This window comes from Elephas maximus, chromosome 3, assembly GCF_024166365.1.
Source record: "Elephas maximus indicus isolate mEleMax1 chromosome 3, mEleMax1 primary haplotype, whole genome shotgun sequence".
NCBI classification, from domain to species: Eukaryota; Metazoa; Chordata; class Mammalia; order Proboscidea; family Elephantidae; genus Elephas; species Elephas maximus.
The window spans coordinates 46,008,817-46,032,239 of NC_064821.1; the positions used below are offsets into that span (position 1 = coordinate 46,008,817).

Genomic DNA, 23,423 nt, shown 5'->3' on the forward strand with positions numbered 1-23,423 from the left:
ACTTTCTTCATATATTAGGAATTCATGGAATTATGCAGTGAAGGAATGTTGGGGGGGATCTTTTTTGAATGGCTTATCTAATTTCTGATCTTTAGGCTGGTAATTTAGTCACTGCTGTTGAGTAGACTCCTACTCACAGCGACCCTATAGGACAGAGTAGAACTGCCCCAAAGGGTTTCCAAGGCTGTAATCTGTACAGAAGCAGATTGCCACATCTTCTCCTGTGGAGCAGCTGGTGGGTTTCAATCCAGCCTTTCAGTTAGCAGCTGAGTGCTTTAACCACTGCTCCACCAGGCCTCCTTGATTGATCATCTAGCTCCTCCATATCAAAATGTGGCCATGAGTCAGTGCCTCACCATTACATGGGGGCTTGTTAGAGACCCCACACACGGCTGTGAATCAGAACCTGCATTTTAACAAGATCTTCAGTGGATCTCTCTGTGCATTACAGTTTGGGAGGCTCTGCTCTTGTTCAACCTGCCGTTTTGCTCATGAGAACCTGGGAAGTCAGTTGCCCAGAGTCACATACCTGTTTACCTCAGTGGTTCTCATGTTGGATTACTTGGAGAACCTTTGGTGCCTAGGTCCCATCACCAGAAATCCTGGCTTAGTTGGCCAGGATTGCAGCCTGGGCATCAGAATTTTAAAAAGTCTCCCTAGGTGATTGTACTGTGTAGCCAAGGCTGAGAACCACTGATGCAGGTTTCTTGATTCTCAGATCAGCATTACCCCACACTGGGTGGATGTACAGAAAGTGTTCTCTCCCACTTGATCGTTTACAGCAGTACACCATTCTATTTCGTTTCCTTCCCACTTCCCTGTTTTCTTTTATAGCGTTTATCCCTATTGGGAAATACCCCATTTCTTGTCAGCCTTCCCCCCATTAAAATGTAACTCCACGAGGGCAGGGACCTTGCCTGCCTTGTTCACTGCTGTGTCCCAGCTCTTGGAATAGTGCCATGTTAGTACTCAGTATCTGTAGAGCAAATGAAAGAACTTGTAATAAAGAGAGATGTGTTCTCTGTGAAGGAAGCACAGACTGCTATAAAGGTACTCAGCAGGGCAGCCCAACCCTGCCAGGGAAGACTTCCTAAGGGACTAGAAATCTTAGTCGAGACTTTAGAGTCAGCCAGGGAGAGAAGCATAAAGGCTTGCTGACGAACAGAGGGCTTGAACCTGGACCTTTCTGCCTTCTTCTTTTCAGTTGCCATCGAGTCACCTCTAACTCATGGTGACCGCATGTGTATCAGAGTAGAACTGTGATCCATAGGGTTTTCAGTGGCTGATTTTTCAGAAGTAGATCACCAGGTCTTTTATCCAAAGCGCCTCTGAGTGGGCTTGAACCTCCAACTTCTTGGTTAGCAGCCAACTGCTTAACTGTTTGCACCACCTAGGGACTCCTTGCTGCCTTTAAAGCTGTGGTTTTCCCACTCTGCTGTGTTCCTTATGGAAGAGAAGTTAACTGACAGACTAGCTCTCCAGCCTCTTAAGGCCAGTGCTTTCCCCTCTATTCCTGAGCCACCTCTGTATTGTAAACACAGTTAGAAATGTATCTCAAGGGACCACATGAAAGAACCCAGCTCCTTATTTGCTTTGAGAATCTGGTGTTTTGAGAGTAGAATGACTGGATTTCACTCAACTTACATGAGTGAATTTCTTTTCTAGTTAAAATAGCTGTTAAGACCATTTAAAGATTACAGCCCTGGAAACCCTATGGGACAGTTCTACTCTGTCCTATAGGGTCACTGTGAGTTGAAATTGGTGTGATGGCAATAGGTTTCATTTTTTTTGGTTATTATGCATGGTCGCAATATTTTATTTGAATGGGTTGAGTGCATTGTTTGTGTGGTATGTTTCCCTTTCTTATAGTGGCAGTTCTGTGGAGAAAGCATCATTGGCTGTGGTCCTTGGTATTTCTGCTATGTATGATATTTTATTGCTTAATTCTTCTGAGTTATTTGGTATGTTCTACCACTGATTTACTTATAAGCAGACTGTGGAGTCAGGTATAAAAATCCATTTTTATGAAGTCATTCATTAGTGTGTCCCACTGTACAGCAGTGATTTTCAGAACCTTTGATGCCTTGATCAGTAGTGATCTTATGCCTTCTTTTTGTAATAGGAAGCCGGAAAATGTTAAGCCTTGAATGTAAGACATTTTTTTTTAACATCATAAAATTTCAAATTTCAGTTCAGGAACTACTTTCCATTAAGATGAGATGTTGCATAAATGTGGTTAGTAGGCTGTTGCTGGTGACTCTTAGAAATGATACAAGAAGTCAGAATACTGCTGACTTTACAACAACCACTTTTCATGATGTGCTGTAATTCAACGCTCATAGTCATAGGAAGAAACTAATGAATGTTGTATTCTCTAAACCATACATGGATTCTGAGGTTAGATGTTACCACAGGTTAAATGATTAAATCAAATAAGGAAAGGGCTGTAAAAGCCCTGGAACAGGAATTTTCCAGAAATAGAAAAGGAAGAATTAGGGAGCTGATGGTTATCCTTGTAGCTGGTAGCCACGTTATGGAGAAAGACTTAACATGAACCCTGACAATAATTTGACTTCTGAAGCACTTGATTATAGATATATGGGATAGGGAAGTTAAAAATTGATGGAAGTCAAATTTAGTCTGATTTCAACACCTTTAGCACAAAAATTTTAGGCAGTCCTCAGTTTGTTCTTAGAAAGTGTTAACATTGTTAAAGATTATTTTTATTAACTGAAATAATAGCGTTTTATATTTGTATGGTACTTTCAAGTAGTTAAAAAATTTATTTTTTGTGAAAATGTACACATTTTAACAAACTCTACTTGTACAGTTTAGTGACATTATCTACAATCTTCAAGTTGTATGTGTTTGAATGCATTATCTCATTTAATTCTCCCAGGAACCCTATAAGATAGGAAAGAGGTCTCATCTCTACTTCTTTTGGTGAGGTAAAACGGAGAGGTTAAATTAACTTTCTCAAGGATAGCTAATAAATGGTGAAACTGGGCTCTTTATATTTTAAATATAACATTGAGGGTGATTGTTGAACTTGTAAAATGTCTTTGATTTTCTGAGTGTATAAATATATGGTTTGTAATGTAGGATGAATAATCTGAAAATTATTTCCTATTGTAACTAAGCAAAAAGGGTATTCTTAGGACTGAAAGTGATTGGGGGTGGTAAGACTCAAACTTTTTTTTCTTTTTCTTAAAGTTAACATTTTGTAGGTTTTTACATGAAAATGTGAATTTTCTTTAAATGAAGCAGCCTGAGAGCAGGAACCTTGTCGTCCAGCTTCCCCCTGACTTACTACCCCTGCCATACTACTAGTTGGCACATAGTAGATTCTCTTGGATGAGTTGGGTGCTGGGCTTACTGCTGGGAAATGGTTAATAATGTCATTGAACATTGACCGAATTGCAAAATAAATATGGCACTGGTTCTTCTTAGTAAAAGTTTACTATATGTATAGTACATATGCCCCCCCATTAAAAAAAATCACACAAGCAAAACATTTTCACCAACGTATCTTTTTTCGTACATACATATTTTAAATTTTGTAGCAGTCTCAAGTCTACAAAAAAATTGCAGGTGTAGTGCAAAGAACCGTTTGAAAATAAGTTGCTGATATGATATTCATGACCCTCAAATACTTTATTATGTATTTCCTACGGACAAGACTGTTCTCCTTCATAACCACAGTACAGTACTCAAAATCAGGAAATTAACCTCAAAATATTTCAACCACCAAACCCTCAAATTCAGTTTTGCCGATTGACCCAGTGTTGTCCTTTGTAGAAAAAGGTCCAGTCAGAACCTCAGGTTGCATCCAGTTGTCCGTCTCTTGAGCATATTTCTAACTCAGAACAGCTCTCAGCCCTTTTTGTCTTTCACTACCTTGACACTCTTGAAGATTACAGGCCAGTCATTTTGTGGAATGTTCCTTAATTTGGATTTGTCTGATGTTTCCTCATGACTAGATTCAGGCTTTGCATCTTTGGCAGGAATATCACAGAAGAGCCAGTATATATCTTTTTTAAAGATTAGTTTTACATTTTATTTTCTGTTTCCTTAGAGCGTTTCCCAAAGTGTATTCTGCGGAACTAGCACCTACTGTGTTCTCAACAGCGTACCACCTATAGAAGGTAGGATTTGAAAAAGCTTTTGACTTACAGGAAGGGGTGGGCTTGGCAGTGAGAATAATTCCATCATCTTAGTGCAGTGGAAATAGTCTTCTACCAAGACTGAGAAGACCTGGGTTCTGCCATTAATTTGCTGTGTGATCTTAGATGAGTTACTTAATCCTTCTAGGGGTAGCAACAATTATACTCACCTCATAAGTTTCTTTGAGGATTAAAAAAGGCAGAGGGTTTAATCACATAGAAAATTCAAAGCATTGGACAAAAGTTAGATACTAATACAACAATTCTGTATTTCCAGTGTTGAATACAAGGTGACTTGAAGTAGCAGCAGAGTGGTATTGTGGAAAAAGCCACAGACCCATGTTTGAATCCCGAATGAGCCACTTATTAGCTGTGGATCTTGGGCAAATTAATCTGAACCTCAGTTTCCTCATCTATAAAATGGGGATAATTATGCCCTGATGGGTTACTGTCAGGATTAAATGAAAGAGTGCAATGTAAAGTCCTTTCTGGGTGCCTGATACGTAGTAGAGTCCCACAGATGTTTACCCCATAAATAAATGGTAAAAAATAGATTTACCTGATCACGTGTAGTGCAAATGGACTTGAATGAAATGAAGCAGGTAATGCAGGAGAGGATGCCCTGAAACCCAAATTGTAGTAACTGATAGCAAAACTTTGTGTCCCTACTTTATCTACCCCACCTGCGTTTTTTTAGATTGATAATACATATGCAAATAAACAGTGAGAAGTTTATTGCTGAACCTGAGTTAAGAGTTGATCTAATCCTAGACCAGAGATTTGGTAATATGATTGACAGGAAAATAGTAAATCTGGGATACCTAAAAATAGAAAGGGTAAGATTTGATGATCATCCAACTATAAGAAGAGGAGGAGGAAAGGGGTTGTTAAATAACAAAACAAATTATGCTTTTCTATTAAAAAATCATTATTGTTTTTAACCTTTAAAAAGTCTTTTGGATAATTACGATTGTGTTTAATTGATTTTGGAGAATTCTTCAGAAAAGAATAAAGAGAAATCAGATCAATGCTTGGCATATAGTTGATGCTTAATTTTTATTTTGAACGAATAATGATTTGAAAGGTCTCAGGCTTGTAACGGGAATATTTGCTGCTGTGAGTACTATGCTGACTTGAATATAACAATATGTGCTTATGTTTTCCTGAATCAGTTCCTACCCTACTAATTAAATCTAAGCACATAATAATTAGAGCTAAACAGAAAATTGTAGAGCTTCCTTTTAATTTTTCCACTCCAAGTTGTTGATCAAATATATTCCCAATAAGATTTAGCAATCTGATACACTGTTAGACCAACTTAGTTTGAACAGTTCAGTTTAGGGGTTGAGAGATTAAACATAATCAACTTGATTGAATAACAGTGTTCATAATTATTCAGAGAACCAAAATTATTTAATTTTTATTAATTATGAATCAAAATAGAATGAATGCATCATTTCCAGGTTAGAGTTAAAATAGTTATAATTTACCTTGCAGAAGTCAATGGAGTGTTCCAAGGAAAAGGTCAAATGAATTTCTTTGGATTTAAGTAAGGATTTGGCAATGTGAATCTCAATTTTTAGAAACAAAATGTGAAAATGAGAAATCTCCTTTTTGCTTGATTAACATTAAGTGAATGAGCTTTTTTGTACTTTTTAGAAAGTCTTAGTTAAATTATTCTATGCCTCTAAAATTATTATTTGAGAAATATTTGAAGCTTGACTAGAAAGGGTGGTTCGTTCTCTAGAATTATAGCTGTCAGCCAAGCAGATCATCTTTCAATTTCAAGAGCTCCACTAGTTGTTTTTATTGTGAAGTAGGCTAGAAAATTATTTTGTAAAGTCATGTATCATGCATGCATATTTTGCTAGATACTGATAATGAGATGTTTTTACTGTCATTTGGTTGACACTACCATTATGCAGTGTCAAAGTTTAACTACTTGGATTAAATACTGAGGTGCAGTTGAAACCACCGTATACCTTAATTTTACTGTTAAGGTATTGTAAAAGGATTTAAAGACACTGGCATATGTGTTTATCTAATTATTTTATCTTTTATGGTTATTTCAAAAACATTAAAAAGCAGCTTTTAATTAAAAAATATTTTTATACGGTATAGCTATGCAAATGATTCTTTTCCAGTGTAAAACAAAGTTACTCTATATACTTTGACTACAAAAACTGAAATTTGAAAATATGGGAAGTTTTAACATTTTGCCTCTTTTAGTTCCTAATATACTTTCCCCAGTATTAAAACTGCTATCTTCATAATGCACAGTGGGATAATGTATCCATTGTTATGTTCCTTAAAAACATCCAATTGATATTCAGTGTGAACTTAAGGTTCTGGAAATAGCACAGTTTAAAAACTGATTAAGGGGAACCCATTGGCCTGTCATACTCCTATTCCTTTTGAACCCATGGCTGCACAGCCCCGTAAAGTGCTATATTTAGAAACTTTATTGAGACAGTGCTTACACAGCCATTCTCCTTTTCCTTCTTAAAAGCCTTTGGGCCGATTCATCACTGCTTGATTTGGTATCAGAGTGGACGACTGAAGAATTTTCTATAGCAGTTAGTTATGCTGTTGAAAAGAGCACTATAACACATACACACACGTAGTGTATATACACACACTGCATGTATATGACAAGCTTAATACATATATAGACGTATATAGGTAGACATGCTTTATATGCCACAGGGCAGCTGGGTTCCTCAAGGAGACTGAAAGGACACAGAGCACTGACATCAGGTTGTGATCACAAACATGGTATTAAGAGCTGGGGTTTAATATTCTGTTCATTATTGTTCAGAATTATACTTTAAACAAACAGCTTTCTCAGAGATGTGACTACTTATATATAATTCAGAGTAGGCAGATTGATTGAGTGCCTAGCATAGTGTTATTTTCATAGAAGGTACCCTGTAAATATTGAATATTTGAACTGAGTATAGATTTTGGAATTTCACCTCCACCTTCAGAATCATACACATCATGGGAGATTTTTAAAAATGAGAATAAAACCACGTAGGGGAAGAGAAAAGGGAGGTAAAGGCTCACGTGATTTGGTATTCTATGCTTTAAAGTTTTATGGCCCTTGGTGCCTCCCCCGGGAGAATGAAGTGCAGGGAGCATGCATAAGCCCATAAAATTACGAAGGTTTTATAGTGTGTAATTAATACAGAACTTTCTGTGAACTTTCTCTTAGTCGAGCTGTTCCTTTTGGTTTTATAGGAAGATTTTTTAAAAAGCTTCATCTTATTTTTGCTATTAAATTCAAATTTTGAATTCTTAAAAGCAGTCAGTTTTTAAGTTTTTCAAGTATTTATACTGCTTATAAAAATATAGGATGGGTATTATAATTCAACTGGTTTTGTAGTTCATGGACCAAAGAGGATTTAGTATGCTAAAACTCTCTTTAAGTTCATCCCTATAAAATATTTTTCTATATTATGTAGTAAATTTTCTTAGACTTTATTTCTGTGCCCAATATTTTCCTGTTAAGATCTGTTCCTTGGGAAGAAATGAGTTAATCAGATGAAGAATGTTGGGAGAGGATTTTATTGTGACCTTAGAAAATATTTTTTATTCTTTTATGTTTTTCACATGTTCAAAAATGAGACTATGCTGCACAAGATTATGATAAATAACTGTAAAATATATTTTTGTTTTTCACTCCTCACATTACTAACTAATGCCTGTATGCCTATATAAAGTTGTATAATTGTAAGGCATTTTAAGCTACTGAATGACAGTAAATTTTATAGAGATTTGTGCCTGGGAGAGAATTAGAGGTCATCTAATTCGCCTTGATTTGGGAAAGCTAAAAATATTAAGTAACTTACCCAAGGTCACACAATTAGAAGGTAGCAGAACTGGGCCTCACTCCTGGACTCTCGACTATGAGTTCAGTGCTTTTTTAATACTTTATTAATACCTGAATAAGTCGATTTAACTGTGACTTACTGGAACAAATTCAGTTTTTAATGTTTTAATGTATTGCTCCATGGTTTCTAGTTAGACATTGTACCCTTTGGATGTTGGGGCTTCCGTTTAACACTTAAGAAAAATTGGAGTGAGTAATTCAAAACCTTGACCTAAATGTGCCAAAAGTGGGAAGAAATTTTGAGCCAGACAAAGGGATTTTGTTATAGAAGTGAAATAATAAATGGATATTTAGTGTTATGTAAAGGAGATGATCTCTTCTAAATTTTTTTTTTTTTAAATAGCATCAGGTAGGTTGATGATCAGGTAATCAGAAGTACCACCTAGGCTGAAAATAATTAACTTTTCTCAAACTCATTTAGAAGAGCTACATTTTGATGAAATATATTAATTGTATAGATAAAAATAAATATATTATGTATATGTAAATCAAGTTAATTAAACTGTGTTTTTAGATTTAGGCTAGAGAGGCCAGCTTCTGTATTCTCTGGGTAGTTAACTGAAAATTTAAATTCCCTATAAGATTTGTGATTTGCTTTTGAAACGATAAATTTCGTTTGTACCCTAGGAGTTGAAGTAGTATTAATGAATAAAACCTAATCTTAAATATTATTACAATTCTTCTTACCTAGAAAACTTAAAAACTTTCAACTGGCTAATAAAAGATTTTAAATTATTTTGCAATTTTGATGTGCTTCATGGAAACATGGGGAAAGAACTTTTAAAAGTAATGTTCTGGTTTTGGGCAGCTCCTGGGATATTCCCTCTTCACTGGCTTGTCATGGAGCAAAAGCTCAGTCTTACTTTAGTACTTCCTGACCGGATTTCTGCTGCCTATCTGATCAATATGTTAATGAACCTTATTAACTAGGAGCAATAGTGGAGCCTTGTGATGCTCTTGGCCACACAATGACTAAACTGAACTGCTGTTTCTGACCTTGCCAGTATACTTAAAAGGAGGTTTTCTCTTTAATTTTTTCTGAATTTATTGTTTTCTTCTTTATAGATGATCATGGGAACAGCAATAGTAGTCATGTAAAAATCTTTTTACCGAAAAAGCTGCTTGAATGTCTGCCGAAATGTTCAAGTTTACCAAAAGAGAGGCACCGCTGGAACACTAATGAGGTAGATACATTTCTGTTTTTAAGGGTATAATTTCTTTAAGGGCAAACATGTTAGGCCATTTTGTGTAGCATTACTTCATATTAGGTCGAAATTCAAAGTACTGAATTTGGAAATTGTATTTGAGAAGAATATTTAATCTGGAATGACAGATACCAACATGCTTCTTGAACTATCTCTGGTCTGCTTGGCTTGCAATGAAAAACATAAAATGTGCACGCTAACTTACTAAGGTAGCATGAGTTTTTATATTTGTGCTTTCTGGCATTTTGGTGTCTCTGAGGTGTGCTTAACTCTGTCTACATCTCGGTTAGACATTAGCTCTTATGTTGTCATGAATTAATAAAGATACAGCTCCAGTGTTCCACAGAACATTGCAGTGTCTTGACAATGTGAAGTTTCTGTAGATTTGGGAAAGGCAGGCTTCTTATTACTAAACAGTACTTAATCCTTTTTGATGAAGGAAGTTAGCTTGGAAAATTAACTGGTTTACCTCCATAATAGGAATTTTTGTTAAGAACGAAGGCTGTATAATAGATTGTATATTTGGCGTACAATTAGAAAGTAGATTGATGAAGTAGAATGAATAAAAGCTTGTCTTCTTGGATGATGTTTCCTTTGGTAAATTTTAATCTCGGAGTCATAATATGAGGGGTGGATTGTCTTGTCATCCTTTTTATTTTGAAATCTGAGCATGTCATTTTAGGGTAGTATCTGTTTAGTGTGGTGATAAGAATTGGGCATATATTTATCAATGTGGGAATTATATTCCTTAATTCAAATGGTTGGGGTTACTGGTTTTACAAAGTTGGTATGAATTGATTCGTGTTGCTGGTTCATCTACCTCTAAGTGAAGTTAAATAGTGTCCTGCCCATAACTGGGCACTCAGTTTTGTTAAAAGACAGAAGAAAATAGTGCTGCCTATTTATCTTTCTTCTTTAAAAAAGATTCTTTTGCTCTAACTTCTTGACTTAGATTGCTTGTGTTTTCAGTTATATGGCTGAAAGTCTTTTTACTTGTAAGTTTACAGATTTAAATACTCACTAGAACCTCATAGCTTTGTTATCTTGTCTGACTTAAGATTTTTTTTAAGGTATGCCTATTTTAATTATTTGCATAAATTATATTTTTCCCTCAGACAGAAGTTTTTGCATTGACAGGCATTAGCTAGCTCAGAGGCCTAGTGTTTTAATCAGTTATTAACTATTTCAAGCATTTAAGACTTGAAAACAAAGTAAATATGCTGAAATTTATCTTAATTATAGATGGTTACTCGTTTACCAAAATAGTATCATTTGGAAACTCTTCAGTAGATCACAACTTGGCCATCAGTTATTCAGAAACTCAGTATGTTTCATAGTGTTCCTTGAAACATGGATTTGATACCATGTTATTATAGATTAGCTCCAGTTTGTTTATAAATGTAGCAAATGACATAGTTTTGTATTCTTTCAGTATTATGTTCTGTATGAAATTGGCAGTATCTTTTAATTGTAATTTGAAATTATATTTGAAACTGGAAATTGTTTAATGAATTAAAATCAGTGGTTTTAGAGGGTTTTATCAAGCAGGTGGAACAGTGTCAAATTTAGTTGGTAGATCATTTGGAGGAGTGGTTTCAAAACTTGAAATTTTTGAGCACAGCTCTTCAACTCTGACATACTTACTACCTCTCAATTATTTATGTTTCCACTTTACTAATACAGAAGATGCATTATAAAATGCCCAATAAAGAATTGTCATAGAGGAAATGAGATAAAAAGAAAAATTTGTTTTGTATTTCCTTTCAGGACCCCAGTACGCATTCCCCCCTTAAAGACCACTGGTTTAGGTCACAGTGTTGCCTAAGTCCAAGTTTGCAGAAGAAAATGCTTCCCCATCTCTTACTGGTAAAATATAAAAGTGGGGGGTCTAGGGGAGAAAATGTGGGTTGTTTTGCATAAGCTCTCACTACTGCTGGGAACTAGCAAGGTGAGAGGTGAGTGTGTATGTTCCTAAGGGTAGAGGCAGCAGGAGGTAACATCTGACGTGTCCTTACTCCCTAGTCTTTTGCAGTCATTTTTTCCTTGTTCTTTGAGTAATATGTCCGCTCAACGGCGACAAAAACCCTTCTGACAAAACTGAATTTAAAGGTTGGGTTATATTTCTGTGTAGAGGATGTTAGGCTTTTTTCCTTGTTTCCTTTTTGGCTTTAGGGAAAATAGAGGAATCTTGAGTGTGGCAGTAGCAGACTTAGATCAGGAGTTGCTAACTCCACGGAGTTTTATGTGGTGATGGTATCCTGTCATCACTTTTTTTCCTTATCTGGCTTGGACAATAGGAGGAACAGAACAATCAGTACTAATATTAATTCACTCACTTCTTTGATCTAACAGGGTGTTGGCACTTTATCATGTTTTCCATCCAGCCATCCTTCATGTGGACATTAAAACCTGAAGGAACTCTACTTCAGTGGACTTGTCTCTCACTGGGGCTCTGGTCCTATGTAAGGCAAAGTCATGGTTAATCAAAATTGCCCATGAAATCCTTTGAATTGCTCATAAAGTAAAATTTATTTGTATTGTCAATATTAAGAGCCTGTTTTCTGTCCGGAGTTGGAATAGATTTTTATGTCTTGGTTGAGGACCAAATGAAGTAGTCAGCTTGTATTTAGAAACTATATTGTACACAACCCACATTTCTTTAAATTGCACTCACTGGGACAAGACACATTGGGAGAGGCATGTGGGGACGAGAGCAGTCGAGAGAGCAGCAGATTCGTGTTTTCCATCTCACTGTCATTGCTGAGCATATGTTCACGGCGTGGACTGGCAGTCCGGGTTGCCTGTATGATTTCAACTGTCATCTTTCTCTGCTCTCATATTCTCTGTCCCTCTGCTATGTCTTACATTTGAGTTCCCGGGTAAAATTGGACTCCGCTGTACTTTTGAGAAATTCCTTTATGCAGATCTGTGTTTAAATATTTGTGATTATTTGAGAAAACTCAACTTTTGTACAGTGTGTGTGTATGAACAAGAATGTATTTGTCTATTGAGAGGAGAAGTGAGAGTGATTGTGCCCATCCATATGTTGCCATTTATTGAGCACCTGTTGTTTGCTAGTGACTGGGACTTATAATAATTTCTAAGCCTTATAATAGTATTGCAAAATGGGTAATTTTTCCTTTTATAGATGAAAGTGCGCAGTTAGAAAGTAGTTCAATAATTTGGCCAAGTCAGCACACTTGATTGTGCCTGTCTCTGAGTTTAAGTTCTGTGTTGTTCATTAATTCTTAGGGACTTTGATTCTGTTGCGTGTTCTCTAGGCTTTAAATCAAAGACCTGCAACTCTAAACCACATTAGTATACTCAGGAAATTAATTCTGTAATTTAGTTTTGGATTAAAAAAAGTTAATATAGGATTAGTTATGTGGGTTCCTATGCAAATGTTTGGTGAAGCTGAAGTCACCAAAAGGAAGACTATTAGAAGATAATGGAAATCTTAGGGCTAGTTAGGAAACCCTGGTGGCATAGGGGTTAAGTGCTATGGCTGCTAACCAAAAGGTCAGCAGTTCGAATCCGCCAGGCACTCCTTGGAAACTCTGTGGGGCAGTTCTACTCTGTCCTACAGGGTCGCTATGAGTCGGAATCGACTAGACAGCACTGGGTTTAATCTTTGGAAACCCTGGTGGCGTAGCGGTTAAGTGCTACGGCTGCTAACCAAAGGGTCGGCAGTTCGAATCTGCCAGGCGCTTCTTGGAAACTCAATGGGGCAGTTCTACTCTGTCCTATAGGGTCGCTATGAGTCGGAATCGACTTGACGGCACTGGGTTTAGGGCTAGTTAAACTTCTTATAACCTGTTGTAACCCACTGAAGAAATAAAAATCTCCTGCCCTTCTTGATTGTTATTTGCAATTGCAGAATAAGTTAGATGTTATATTTAAAAACAAATCAGTTATAGGTTATGCTTCTTCAACCACAAACACCCTTTCTCAGGTTCTGAAGTCAAGATAATGATAGTGGGATGACAATAATAATGCTAATACCAGACATTTTATTGAGCATCTGTTGTATGCTAGGCACTGTTGAGCCCTTTACGTGACTAATGTAATTTAATCTTTGAATTAACCCTTTGAGGTAGGTTATTTGATTATCCTCACATTATAGATCAGAAGCCCCAGGAGATGTTAAGTAACGTAGCCAGAGCCAGCCAGCCTGGCACCCTGGCTTCAGAGTTCATAGTTTTTGGTACCTTGTCCCACATCTGATCTGTCCCAAAGAAGAGCTCAAAGTGACTTTTCCAAGGCCTGACACCTCTTTAATGACTTCTGGTCCTTCACATAATAGCACGCTGACTTGTTTTATAGAATTGTTTGGCTTCTTTATTTGTTTATATTTTCAAGGATTGTACATAAACTTAATGTATTTTTGCATGATGATATTTTAAAAGTAGTGAGCACTCATTTCTTAGGAAAGTAGTTTTGAATCTTAATAGTGGATACTAAAAGGATTTTGTGGGCTCTGAATAATGAGGAAAATATATTAAAAGTAGAAATTTTGTAACTGCGTAACCATCCTGCACCGAACCTCAAGGGCTAGGCCTGTTCATTATTTCCAGGGCAGGGTAGAAAGAATATATTACACCCTGCACATTCGTAAAAGGACCAACTTTTATTTCATAATCAGTTGGGTATTCACATCTTTATTAAGTGAACTATTATAAGGTTTCTGCATTTTAAGTTAACATTTTTAAGGCCCAGAGCCAGAAATAATTATGCTAATGTAACTTCCTGATTACACAAGTGACTACTTTATAATTATGCATATTAGTACTCCATATATGTTGTCCAGACTGAAATTTCTTTTGTTTAGTCATTAATTAGCTTTAGCTGTTTGACTTAAAATATAACTACTGCAATCCCCAGTCTCCGAATCTAGATTTCAAATGGCATGCTTCCAAAAGCCCCACTAATGCAGCACCTTGCACCTTTCATAATGAAAATGTTCTCCCCAAACATGTTCAAATCACTTGTGTGTGCTACTATTTTTGAACTATTAATGTTCTTTATTTTGTTTGCTTTTCCTCTAATGCAAAGTTTCTCTAGAGTAAGCAAATAAAATAGAATTCTCGTGTATAGTGATCTTAAAATTGCCACAAATGTTTTTAGTTGGTGGTAGCTTCAGAGATTTCTATATTGAATACATTCTTAAAAGTAAAAACATCTATGTAGAGAGAGTATACGTACTGACCGATAGATTCTAAGCTACACCAAAGAACCTGAGGAAAAAGAAATATGTGAGTATGATGCTTTAAAAAAAAAAACCAGTTGCTGTAGAGTTAGCTCTGACTCATGGTGACCTCGTATGTGTCAGAGTAGCAGTGTTCTCCATAGGGTTCTCAGTGGTTGATTTTTTTAGAAATAATTACCACGCCTTTCTTTTGAGGCACCTTTGAGTAGACTTGAACCTCCAACCTTTCAGGACTCTGTGATGCTTTCCAAGGATGGAGAATTACCCTTTTAAATTCTGAATACTTTGTTTTTTTTTTTGACTTTTTATATCCAAGTAAGAAAATGGACTTTAAAACTGGGAGAATTATTAAATTATATTTCATTTTTTTTTTTTTTTGTTTTGACAAAAAGAAACTACCTTTTTCATTTCTTTTATCATTTTAATGTGTAGGCATTTATTCTTGAGTGTCTTGTATTTTCAGTTTTTTTTTTTTTGTATAACTTACAAAGTCATAGATTTAGGGCTGTAATTTTTTCAGTGGTTGGTTTTCCTAGTGTATGTAGATGCTATCTATTTGAAATACAGACCCACATTTTTGGGGGATCATTTAGGACTCTTCAGACTTCCAAAATGTGAGCTAAGTGGAGAAGCATTAGCACTCTAATTATAAAGTGCCAGTGAGATATTTTGGCCTTGATGATGTGAAAAGTTAGTTAACCCTATGGTAGGACTTTGTTTTATTTAGGTTTTGGTAGTTGTAATGGTTTGAATGGTCCAGATTATTCTCTGAGTCCAGGCAGGGCTTTTCTGGTTAAATTGCAAATATACAGATGCAGATAGGAGCAGCAACACAGACAGCGCAGTTTTAAGAGTGACTCCATTTGATTTTTGTATGTGGTACCTAATTTCAAATTAAATGTGGTGATATTTTGGAGCAAATGGGTTAAATATAATTCCTCTGTTCAACCCTGATACCAAAATCCAAGTAAACACATCTGTTTATCAGACAGTATAGCTGGTAGCAGAGGTAGGTTGGATGCATTGGAATGATGGGAGCAGAATGTCCTTCTGCATCAGTAGGAGAAGACAGGTGAGAAAGAGCAGTACAAGCCTGGTTTGGCCCCAGGAAGGGTGGGAGAATTTGAATAAGATATTAAAGAAAATTGTCTTTAAAGGAAGATAGTACCTGCGGACCCACCCCTAGGGTTGACCTGAACTATTTTTATTATAATATTACTTAAGTATGTAGCACTTCAGAAAAATACCTGGTCCCAAATTCGTGTTCAATAAAATATTTGTTGAATGAATGAAATATATAAAAATGAAAAGCTCAGTATAAATTTCTTATTCTTGGAAATAAAACTCAAATGGATACATACATTATATAGAGGGGAACTACAAAAATAATGGTTTATATTAATAACAGTTAAATGCAATGGATAATGTTTTAACCAAAACTAAATGATCTCTTGCAACATGAATATAATACTGGTTATTCTGAAGCAGGTTCTTTTGAATTTGGCATGTGGCGTTATTTTGTGCCTTGCAGTTATCTAACCCTCCTTCCCCCATTGAAATAGTCAGAAATGGTGTTTTGCACAGCAAGTGTGATGTCATTAGAATTTAGCACATATATATCATTTGGTCTTAAGTTCACGTCTGTCCTTTTCTCATTAGCTCAATGAGAACAGTTTAAATGATGCTACTAAGTACCACTTTTGTACTAAGTACCAAGCCAATTCTAAACACAAATTTGAGCAATGAATTTGTGTTAGAATATATTGTTATATTTTTTATTAAAAATATTTAAAATAAGGTGTGAGGTTAATAATTTATTGGGAGCCCATGGACTCGTGGTAATAATTCCATAGAGCTCAAACTGAGGAATGCTAGTATCTTAAAAAGGGTACAGAACTGGCATTCAGAAGCCGGTTCTAATCTTGGCTCTGCCACTAGTTAGCTGTATCTTAAGGAAGACACTTACCCTCTTGGGCCTTTTTTGGGTCTTAGTTGGGTGTGCTTAGTGACTTTAAAGATATGTCTCAAAACCTGGTTCGCCAGTTTTGGAGGCTAGATTATTATTGTTGCTTTCAGAATTATTTGGAATTACAGGACCTCCCAGGTAGGTTTGGGCCCAGATGGGGAGTTTATTTTATTTATTTTTTTACTGTTCATTATCCTTTTATCTCATTGTATTTTATTTTTTAAGTGTACAGCTTATTGGTTTTTAGTATGTTCACAAAGTTGCGCAATCGCCAGTACTATCTAATTCCAGAACATTTTCATTCTCCAACAGCTTGGGAATTTTGTATCTCTTATGGACCTGGTGGAGTCCTCACACTCAAGGGCAGCATCTTTTCAGGGGTCTTTGGTACTTTCTCCAAGTTTCTATACTTTTCTAGCACTGGAGTTGAAATTTGGACTGATTGTTCTTTTGCCCAGCTCTTAAGGAGTTGTGATGCTTCCTGAGATTTTTTTTAAAAAGATGTTAAGGGAAAAATGAAGATCCAGTCAGCCTGGGCTCACATTTTTCTAAGTTGGATGAAGAGTGCTTGTGTCAAGTTTTCAGTTGCAGTTAAAACTCTGTATATCTTATGGAAACTCTGGTTGGCGTAGTGATTAAGTGCTATGGCTGCTAACCAAAGGGTCAGCAGTTCTGATCTGCTAGGCGCTTCTTGGAAACTCTATGGGGCAGTTCTACTCTGTCCTATAGGGTCGCCATGAGTCGGAATCGACTCGACGGCACTGGGTTTTAGGCATATCTTGTGAACCATTGGAGCCCTGTTGGTGTAGTGTTTAAGAGTTTGGCTGCTAACCGGAATGTCAGCAGTTCAAATCTACCAACTGCTCCTTGGAAACCTGTGGGGCAGTTCTGCTCTGTTCTGTAAGGTCGCTGTGAGTCAAAACCGACTTGACAGCACCTGCTAACAACAGCAACAGCAACATTTACTGATGAGTTATGTGGGAATAAAATATTCGACTCTTTTCAGTAATAGTAGGGAGACTTTGGGTGGTGGTGACTTTCCATACAGGAAAAGCTGAGCCCTGTTGAAGGTCAGCTGAGATGGAAAGGAGAAGAGTACAGAAAAGGTTGACTTTAGCTTAGTGGTCTTCAGACTTCAGCAGGCATCAGAATCACCCAGAGGACTTATTAAAACAGTTTGTTGGGCTCTATCTCCATAATTTCTGACTCAGTATGTCTGGGGTGAGGTATGAGAATTTGCATTTCTAACAAGTTGACAAGTGAGAACCACTTGGATGAAGAATTAAGACCTCCTGGAAGTGTATTCTGGAAACCCTGTTGATGTAGTGGTTAAGTGCTACGGCTGCTAACCAAAAGGTCAGCAGTTCAAATCCGCCAAACTCTCCTTTGAAACTCTATGGGACAGTTCTGCTCTGTCCTGTCGGGTTGCTGTGGGTTGGAATTGACTGGACGACAATGGGTTTGGGTTTTTTTTGCGGGGCGGGGGGCGGAAGTGTTTTCTAATTAACTTCAGCAGCCTTCCCTCGCAGTGTTGCTGTCCGCATATTACTCATGTATATTTTGGTGCACTTTGGCTGCATAGAGCCCTGCTGGTGCAGTGGTTAAGAGCTTGGCTGCTAACCAGAAGGCCAGCAGTTGAAATCTACCAGCTGCTTCTTGGATAACTCTATGGAGCAGTTCTACTCTGTCCTGTAGGGTCGCTATGAGTTGAAATTGACTCAATGGTAACGGTTTTTTTTTTTTTTTTTGGCTACATGAGATAAAGTTGAGCTTTCTGGAATCTTTTCATGTCTTTCAGCTAGTAAGTACCTACTAAATTATACACTTTACAAATAAAAATAAATAGGATAAAATAAGAATAATCAATTAATAGTAAATAAACTCCCAAACTGGACCCAAACCTGGAGGTCCTGTACTCCTAAATTACTCTGAAAGTATGAATTCAGGAAATGCAAAGTATTTTGGTATTTTTCTGATGTACCTGTTGATGTCTTGGTATACAGAAAACGCTTTTTAAGTATGGGTGGCAGTGGTGTGAGTATGAGGAAGCATATTCTCATTTTTTAGATATATTTTGAGGAGGTAGTATGAAACATAGTCCCTCTGTCCCCTTCTTCTGCATCTCCATTTGGCCCAAGTCCCTGAGAAAAGCAGACCCGTAAAGCCTAATGTCATAATCTACCTACTTAGCTATCTACCTGCCTACCCACCTTCCAGTCAGTTCGAATAGCTACCTACCAAATTACCTTGGCAATTATGAAGTTCCATTGAAGTTTTTAAAAGAAATTCCTTGAAAGTAACTCAAGTTTTTCAGTTTAATGCTTTAGAAAGTTGGAAAAAATGAGAAAGAAAAACCAAAAAAGAATCCATTTTAGATGGACGAGAAACTACCAGTAGGTTAGGGTGAATGCGATGAAATACGAGTTTGGGCGTGGCAGTGTTCTCTCTCGAAGGAAGAGTGTACCAGCAGAATATGTGGATTCCGTTAGGTTTTCTGATATGCTGAGGTGGTGGTGTGTTCACTGGCCTGGTGAGGGATGGTGAGATGAAGTGAAAGTAAAGTTTAAAAGGACCTGGAATTTATGTTTGGGGAGAAATGAGGAAACTGGGAGAAGCTTCAGCTCTGGAGAATTGGACGTGATGAAACAGGGTAGGGGTGCATGCACCCAGGTCAGGGGGTATCTGTGGTGGAACCAAGGTGAAGTTCTGAGGCAAGGCTTATTTAGCCCTGAGCCCATTTTATTCTAATTCCAAGAGAGAAGACGGAAAAAAAAAAAAAAAAGAGGTTCCCATGACCAAGAAACAAGGAAACTGAAAAGCAGCTTAACCTTGGTTAGAAAATATAGCCATCTTCACCTAAAGCCAGAAGAGGAGCAGGTGGCCAGAGGGGCTGGGAGACAGGGAATGCCTAGAACAGGTAACATTGAAACCAAAACCAAGCCCTCCCTTTGAAAAAGACCATTATTCTGTTTGTAGCTCATATCCTGAAGCAGTTCTGTTTTAAATAGGCCAGTGTGTGTAGCACTGCAGGGGAGGTGGGGAAATCCAAGCACAGCAGGTCAAGGACAGCCCTCCCAGTGCTCTGTGTTGGGGAGAGGAAGCTATTCAGAGAAGCTGGCCAAGAGGGAGTCTTTTCTTGCTGGAAGGGAATTCCTGTTGGATGGAGTTCTTGTTTAGAAAATGCTGCAGAGGGTCACTTTTTCAAAAAGAGAAGGGGGAAAATACTTAAATATATTTACTTTCTTAAAAACTAAAAAAATTGATGAAAGAGAGGGTAAATGTCACATCCTGTTTCTGAGAAAGAGTACATTAAAATGGCTTGAAATTACAGGTAGTCCCCAATATACAACATATTTGTGTTATGACAGTCTTTTTTTTTTTTTTAAACATTTATTGTTAGTAATGTGTATTACATACAGTATTGCAGTGAGTAATTTGCTGATGTTATCACTTCCATGTCAACCCCCAAAGACAGGTAAAGATTGGATTTATAAAGATACTGATAATAAAAAGGCAATAATAATGAGAACTTAAAAAATGAGATATTCAACTTGTATCAGAACCGACTTAACGACAGAGTTGTCGGAGTGGAACCCTGTTGTAATTTGGGAACTATCTGTAATGGGATCTGTAAAATTGAGAGCAGAGTCTACTCATTTCCTAATTTTTACTGACGTGTTTAAACTATGTAGTGACAGACTCTCATTTCCTGGTATCAGGAGACAGTTGTTAATGTGTAAGTTAAAATTTTATTTTTGTACTGTTGAACAAAATTTAGACTTCCGAACTCTGATCATTTAATAATCATTTTTTTTAAACAATTTTTATTGTGCTTTAAGTGAAAGTTTACAAATCAAGTCGGTCTCTCACATATAAACTTCCATACACCTTACTACATACTCCCGCTTACTCTCCTCCTAATGAGTCAGCCCGGTCCCTTCTTCCAGTCTCTCCTTTCGTGACCGTTTTGCCAGTTTCTAACCCCCTCTACCCTCCCATCTCCCCTCCAGACAGGAAATGCCAATATAGTCTCAAGTGTCCACCTGATGCAAGTAGTTCACTCCTCATCAGCATCTTTCTCTCCAACCCATTGTCCAGTCCAATCCATGTCTGATGAATTGCCTTCGGGAATGGTTTCTGTCCTGGGCCAACAGGTTTGGGGACCATGACCTCCGGGATTCTTCTAGTCTTTGTCAGACCATTAAGTCTGGTCTTTTTATGAGAATTTGGGGTCTGCATCCCACTGTTCTCCTGCCTCCTCAGGGGTTCTCTTTTATGCTCCCTGTCAGGGCAGTCATCGGTTGTAGCCAGGCACCATCTAGTTCTTCTGGTCTCAGGATGATGTAGTCTCTAGTTCATGTGGCCCTTTCTGTCTCTTGGGCTCATAATTACCTTGTGACCTTGGTGTTCTTCATTCTCCTTTGATCCAGGTGGGTTGAGACTCATTGATGCATCTTAGATGGCCGCTTGTTAGCTTTTAAGACCCCAGACGCCACACTTCAAAGTGGGATGCAGAATGTTTTCTTAATAGAATTTATTTTGCCAATTGACTTAGATGTCCCCTGAAGCCATAGTCCCCAAACCCCTTCCCTTGCTCCGCTGACCTTCGAAGCATTCAGTTTATTCAGGAAACTTCTTTGCTTTTGGTCCAGTCCAGTTGAGCTGACCTTCCCTGTATTGAGTGTTGTCCTTCCCTTCACCTAAAGTAGTTCTTATCTACTATCTAATCATTAAATAACCCTCTCCCATCCTCTCTCCCTCCCCCCTCTTGTAACCACAAAAGAATGTGTTCTTCTCAAGATCTTGTAGTAGTGGTCTTATACAATATTTGTCCTTTTGCCTCTGACTAATTTCGCTCAGCATAATGCCTTCCAGGTTCCTCTGTGTTATGAAATGTTTCACAGATTCGTCACTGTTCTTTATCGATGCGTAGTATTCCATTGTGTGAATATACCATAATTTATTTAACCATTCATCCGTTGATGGACACCTTGATTGCTTCCATCTTTTTGCTATTGTAAACAGAGCTGCAATAAACATGGGTGTGCATATATCTGTTCGTGTAAAGGCTCTTATTTCTCTAGGATATATTCCAAGGAGTGGGATTTCTGGGTTGTATGGTAATTCTATTTCTAGCTTTTTAAGGAAACGCCAGATAGATTTCCAAAGTGGTTGTACCCATTTTACATTCCCACCAGCAGTGTAGAAGTGTTCCAGTCTCTCCGCAGCCTCTCCAACATTTATTATTTTGTGTTTTTTGGATTAATGCCAGCCTCGTTGGATGAGATGGAATCTCATTGTAGTTTTAATTTGCATTTCTGTAATGGCTAATGATTGAGAGCATTTCCTCATGTATCTGTTAGTTGCCTGAATATCTTCTTTAATGAAGTGGGTGTTCATATCCTTTGCCTAATTTTTAATGGGGTTCTTTGTCTTTTTGCGATTGAGTTTTAACAGAATCATGTAGATTTTAGAGATCAGGCGCTGGTCAGAGATGCCATAGCTGAAAATTTTTTCCAAGTCTGTAGGTGGTCTTTTTACTCTTTTGGTGAAGTCTGTAGATGAGCCTAGGTGTTTGATTTTTAGGAGCTCCCGGTTATCTGGTTTTTCTTTGTCATTTTTAGTAACGTTTTGTATTTTGGTTTATGCCTTGTATTAGGGCTCCTAATGTCGTCCCTATTTTTTCTTCCATGATCTTTATCGTTTTAGTCTTTATGTTTAGGTCTTTGATCCATTTGGAGTTAGTTTTTGTGCGTGGTGTTAGGTATGGGACCTGTTTCATTTTTTTGCAGATGGATATCCAGTTATGCAAGTGCCATTTGTTAAAAAGACTATCTTTTCCCCAATTAACTGACACTGGGCCTTAGTCAAATATCAGCTGCTCATATGTGGATGGGTGTTTATCCGGGTTCTCAATTCTGTTCCATTGGTCTATGTGCCCGTTGTACCAGTACCCGGCTGTTTTGAGTACTGTGGCTGTGTAATATGTTCTAAAATCAGGTAGAGTGAGGCCTCCCACTTTGTTCTTCTTTTTCAGTAATGCTTTACTTATCCGGGGCTTCTTTCCCTTCCATATGAAGTTGGTGATTTGTTTCTCCATCACATTAAAAAGTGTTGTTGGAATTTGGATCGGAAGTGCATTGTATGTATAGATGGCTTTTGTTAGAATAGACATTTTTACTATGTTAAGTCTTCCTGTCCATGAGCAAGGTATGTTTTTCCACTTATGTAGGTCCCGTTTAGTTTCTTGCAGTAGTACTTTTTAGTTTTCTTTGTATAGGTCTTTCACATCTTTGGTAAGATTTATTCTTAAGTATTTTATCTTCTTGGGGGCTACTGTGAATGGTATTGATCTGGTGATTTCCTCTTCGATGTTCTTTTTGTTGTTGAAGAGGAATCCAAGTGATTTTTGTATGTTTATCTTGTAACCCAAAACTCTGCCGAATGCTTCTATTAGTTTCAGTAGTTTTCTGGAGAATTCCTTAGGGTTTTATGTGTATAAGATCATGTCATCTGCAAATAGAGATAATTTTACTTCTTCCTTGCCAATCCGGATGCCCTTTATTTCTTTGTCTAGCCTAATTGCTCTGGCTAGGACCTCCAGCACAATGTTGAATAAGAGTGGTGATAAAGGGCATCCTTGTCTGGTTTCCATTCTCAAGGGAAATGCTTTCAGGCTCTCTCCATTTAGGATGGTGTTGGCTGTTGGCTTTGTATAAATGCCCTTTATCATGTTGAGGAATTTTCCTTCTATTCCTATTTTGCTGTGAGTTTTTATCATGAATGGGTGTTGGAATTTGTCAAATGCCTTTTCTGCATCAATTGATAGGATCGTGTGGTTTTTGTCTTTTGTTTTATTTATATGGTGGATTACATTAATTGTTTTTCTAATAGTGAACCAACCTTGCATACCTGGTATAAATCCCACTTGGACATGGTGGATTATTTTTTTGATATGTTGTTGAATTCTGTTGGCTAGAGTTTTGTTGAG

The 23,423-nt window shown here is 37.2% G+C and overlaps 1 protein-coding gene across 6 annotated transcripts in view; it reads left to right on the forward strand.

The window, feature by feature from the left end:
- Positions 1-23,423, forward strand: part of CAMTA1 (calmodulin binding transcription activator 1) — a 1,103,644-nt gene that overhangs the window by 27,117 nt on the left and 1,053,104 nt on the right. For all 6 annotated transcript variants that reach the window (XR_007516519.1, XR_007516517.1, XR_007516518.1 and 3 more), the window contains exons 2-3: positions 4,076-4,145; positions 9,121-9,239. Coding sequence is in view for 3 of the 6 variants with exons in the window: in XM_049877793.1 (XP_049733750.1) it covers positions 4,076-4,145; positions 9,121-9,239 (189 nt within the window). In the remaining 3 variants the exon portion in view is untranslated. The remainder of the gene's footprint in view (positions 1-4,075; positions 4,146-9,120; positions 9,240-23,423) is intronic.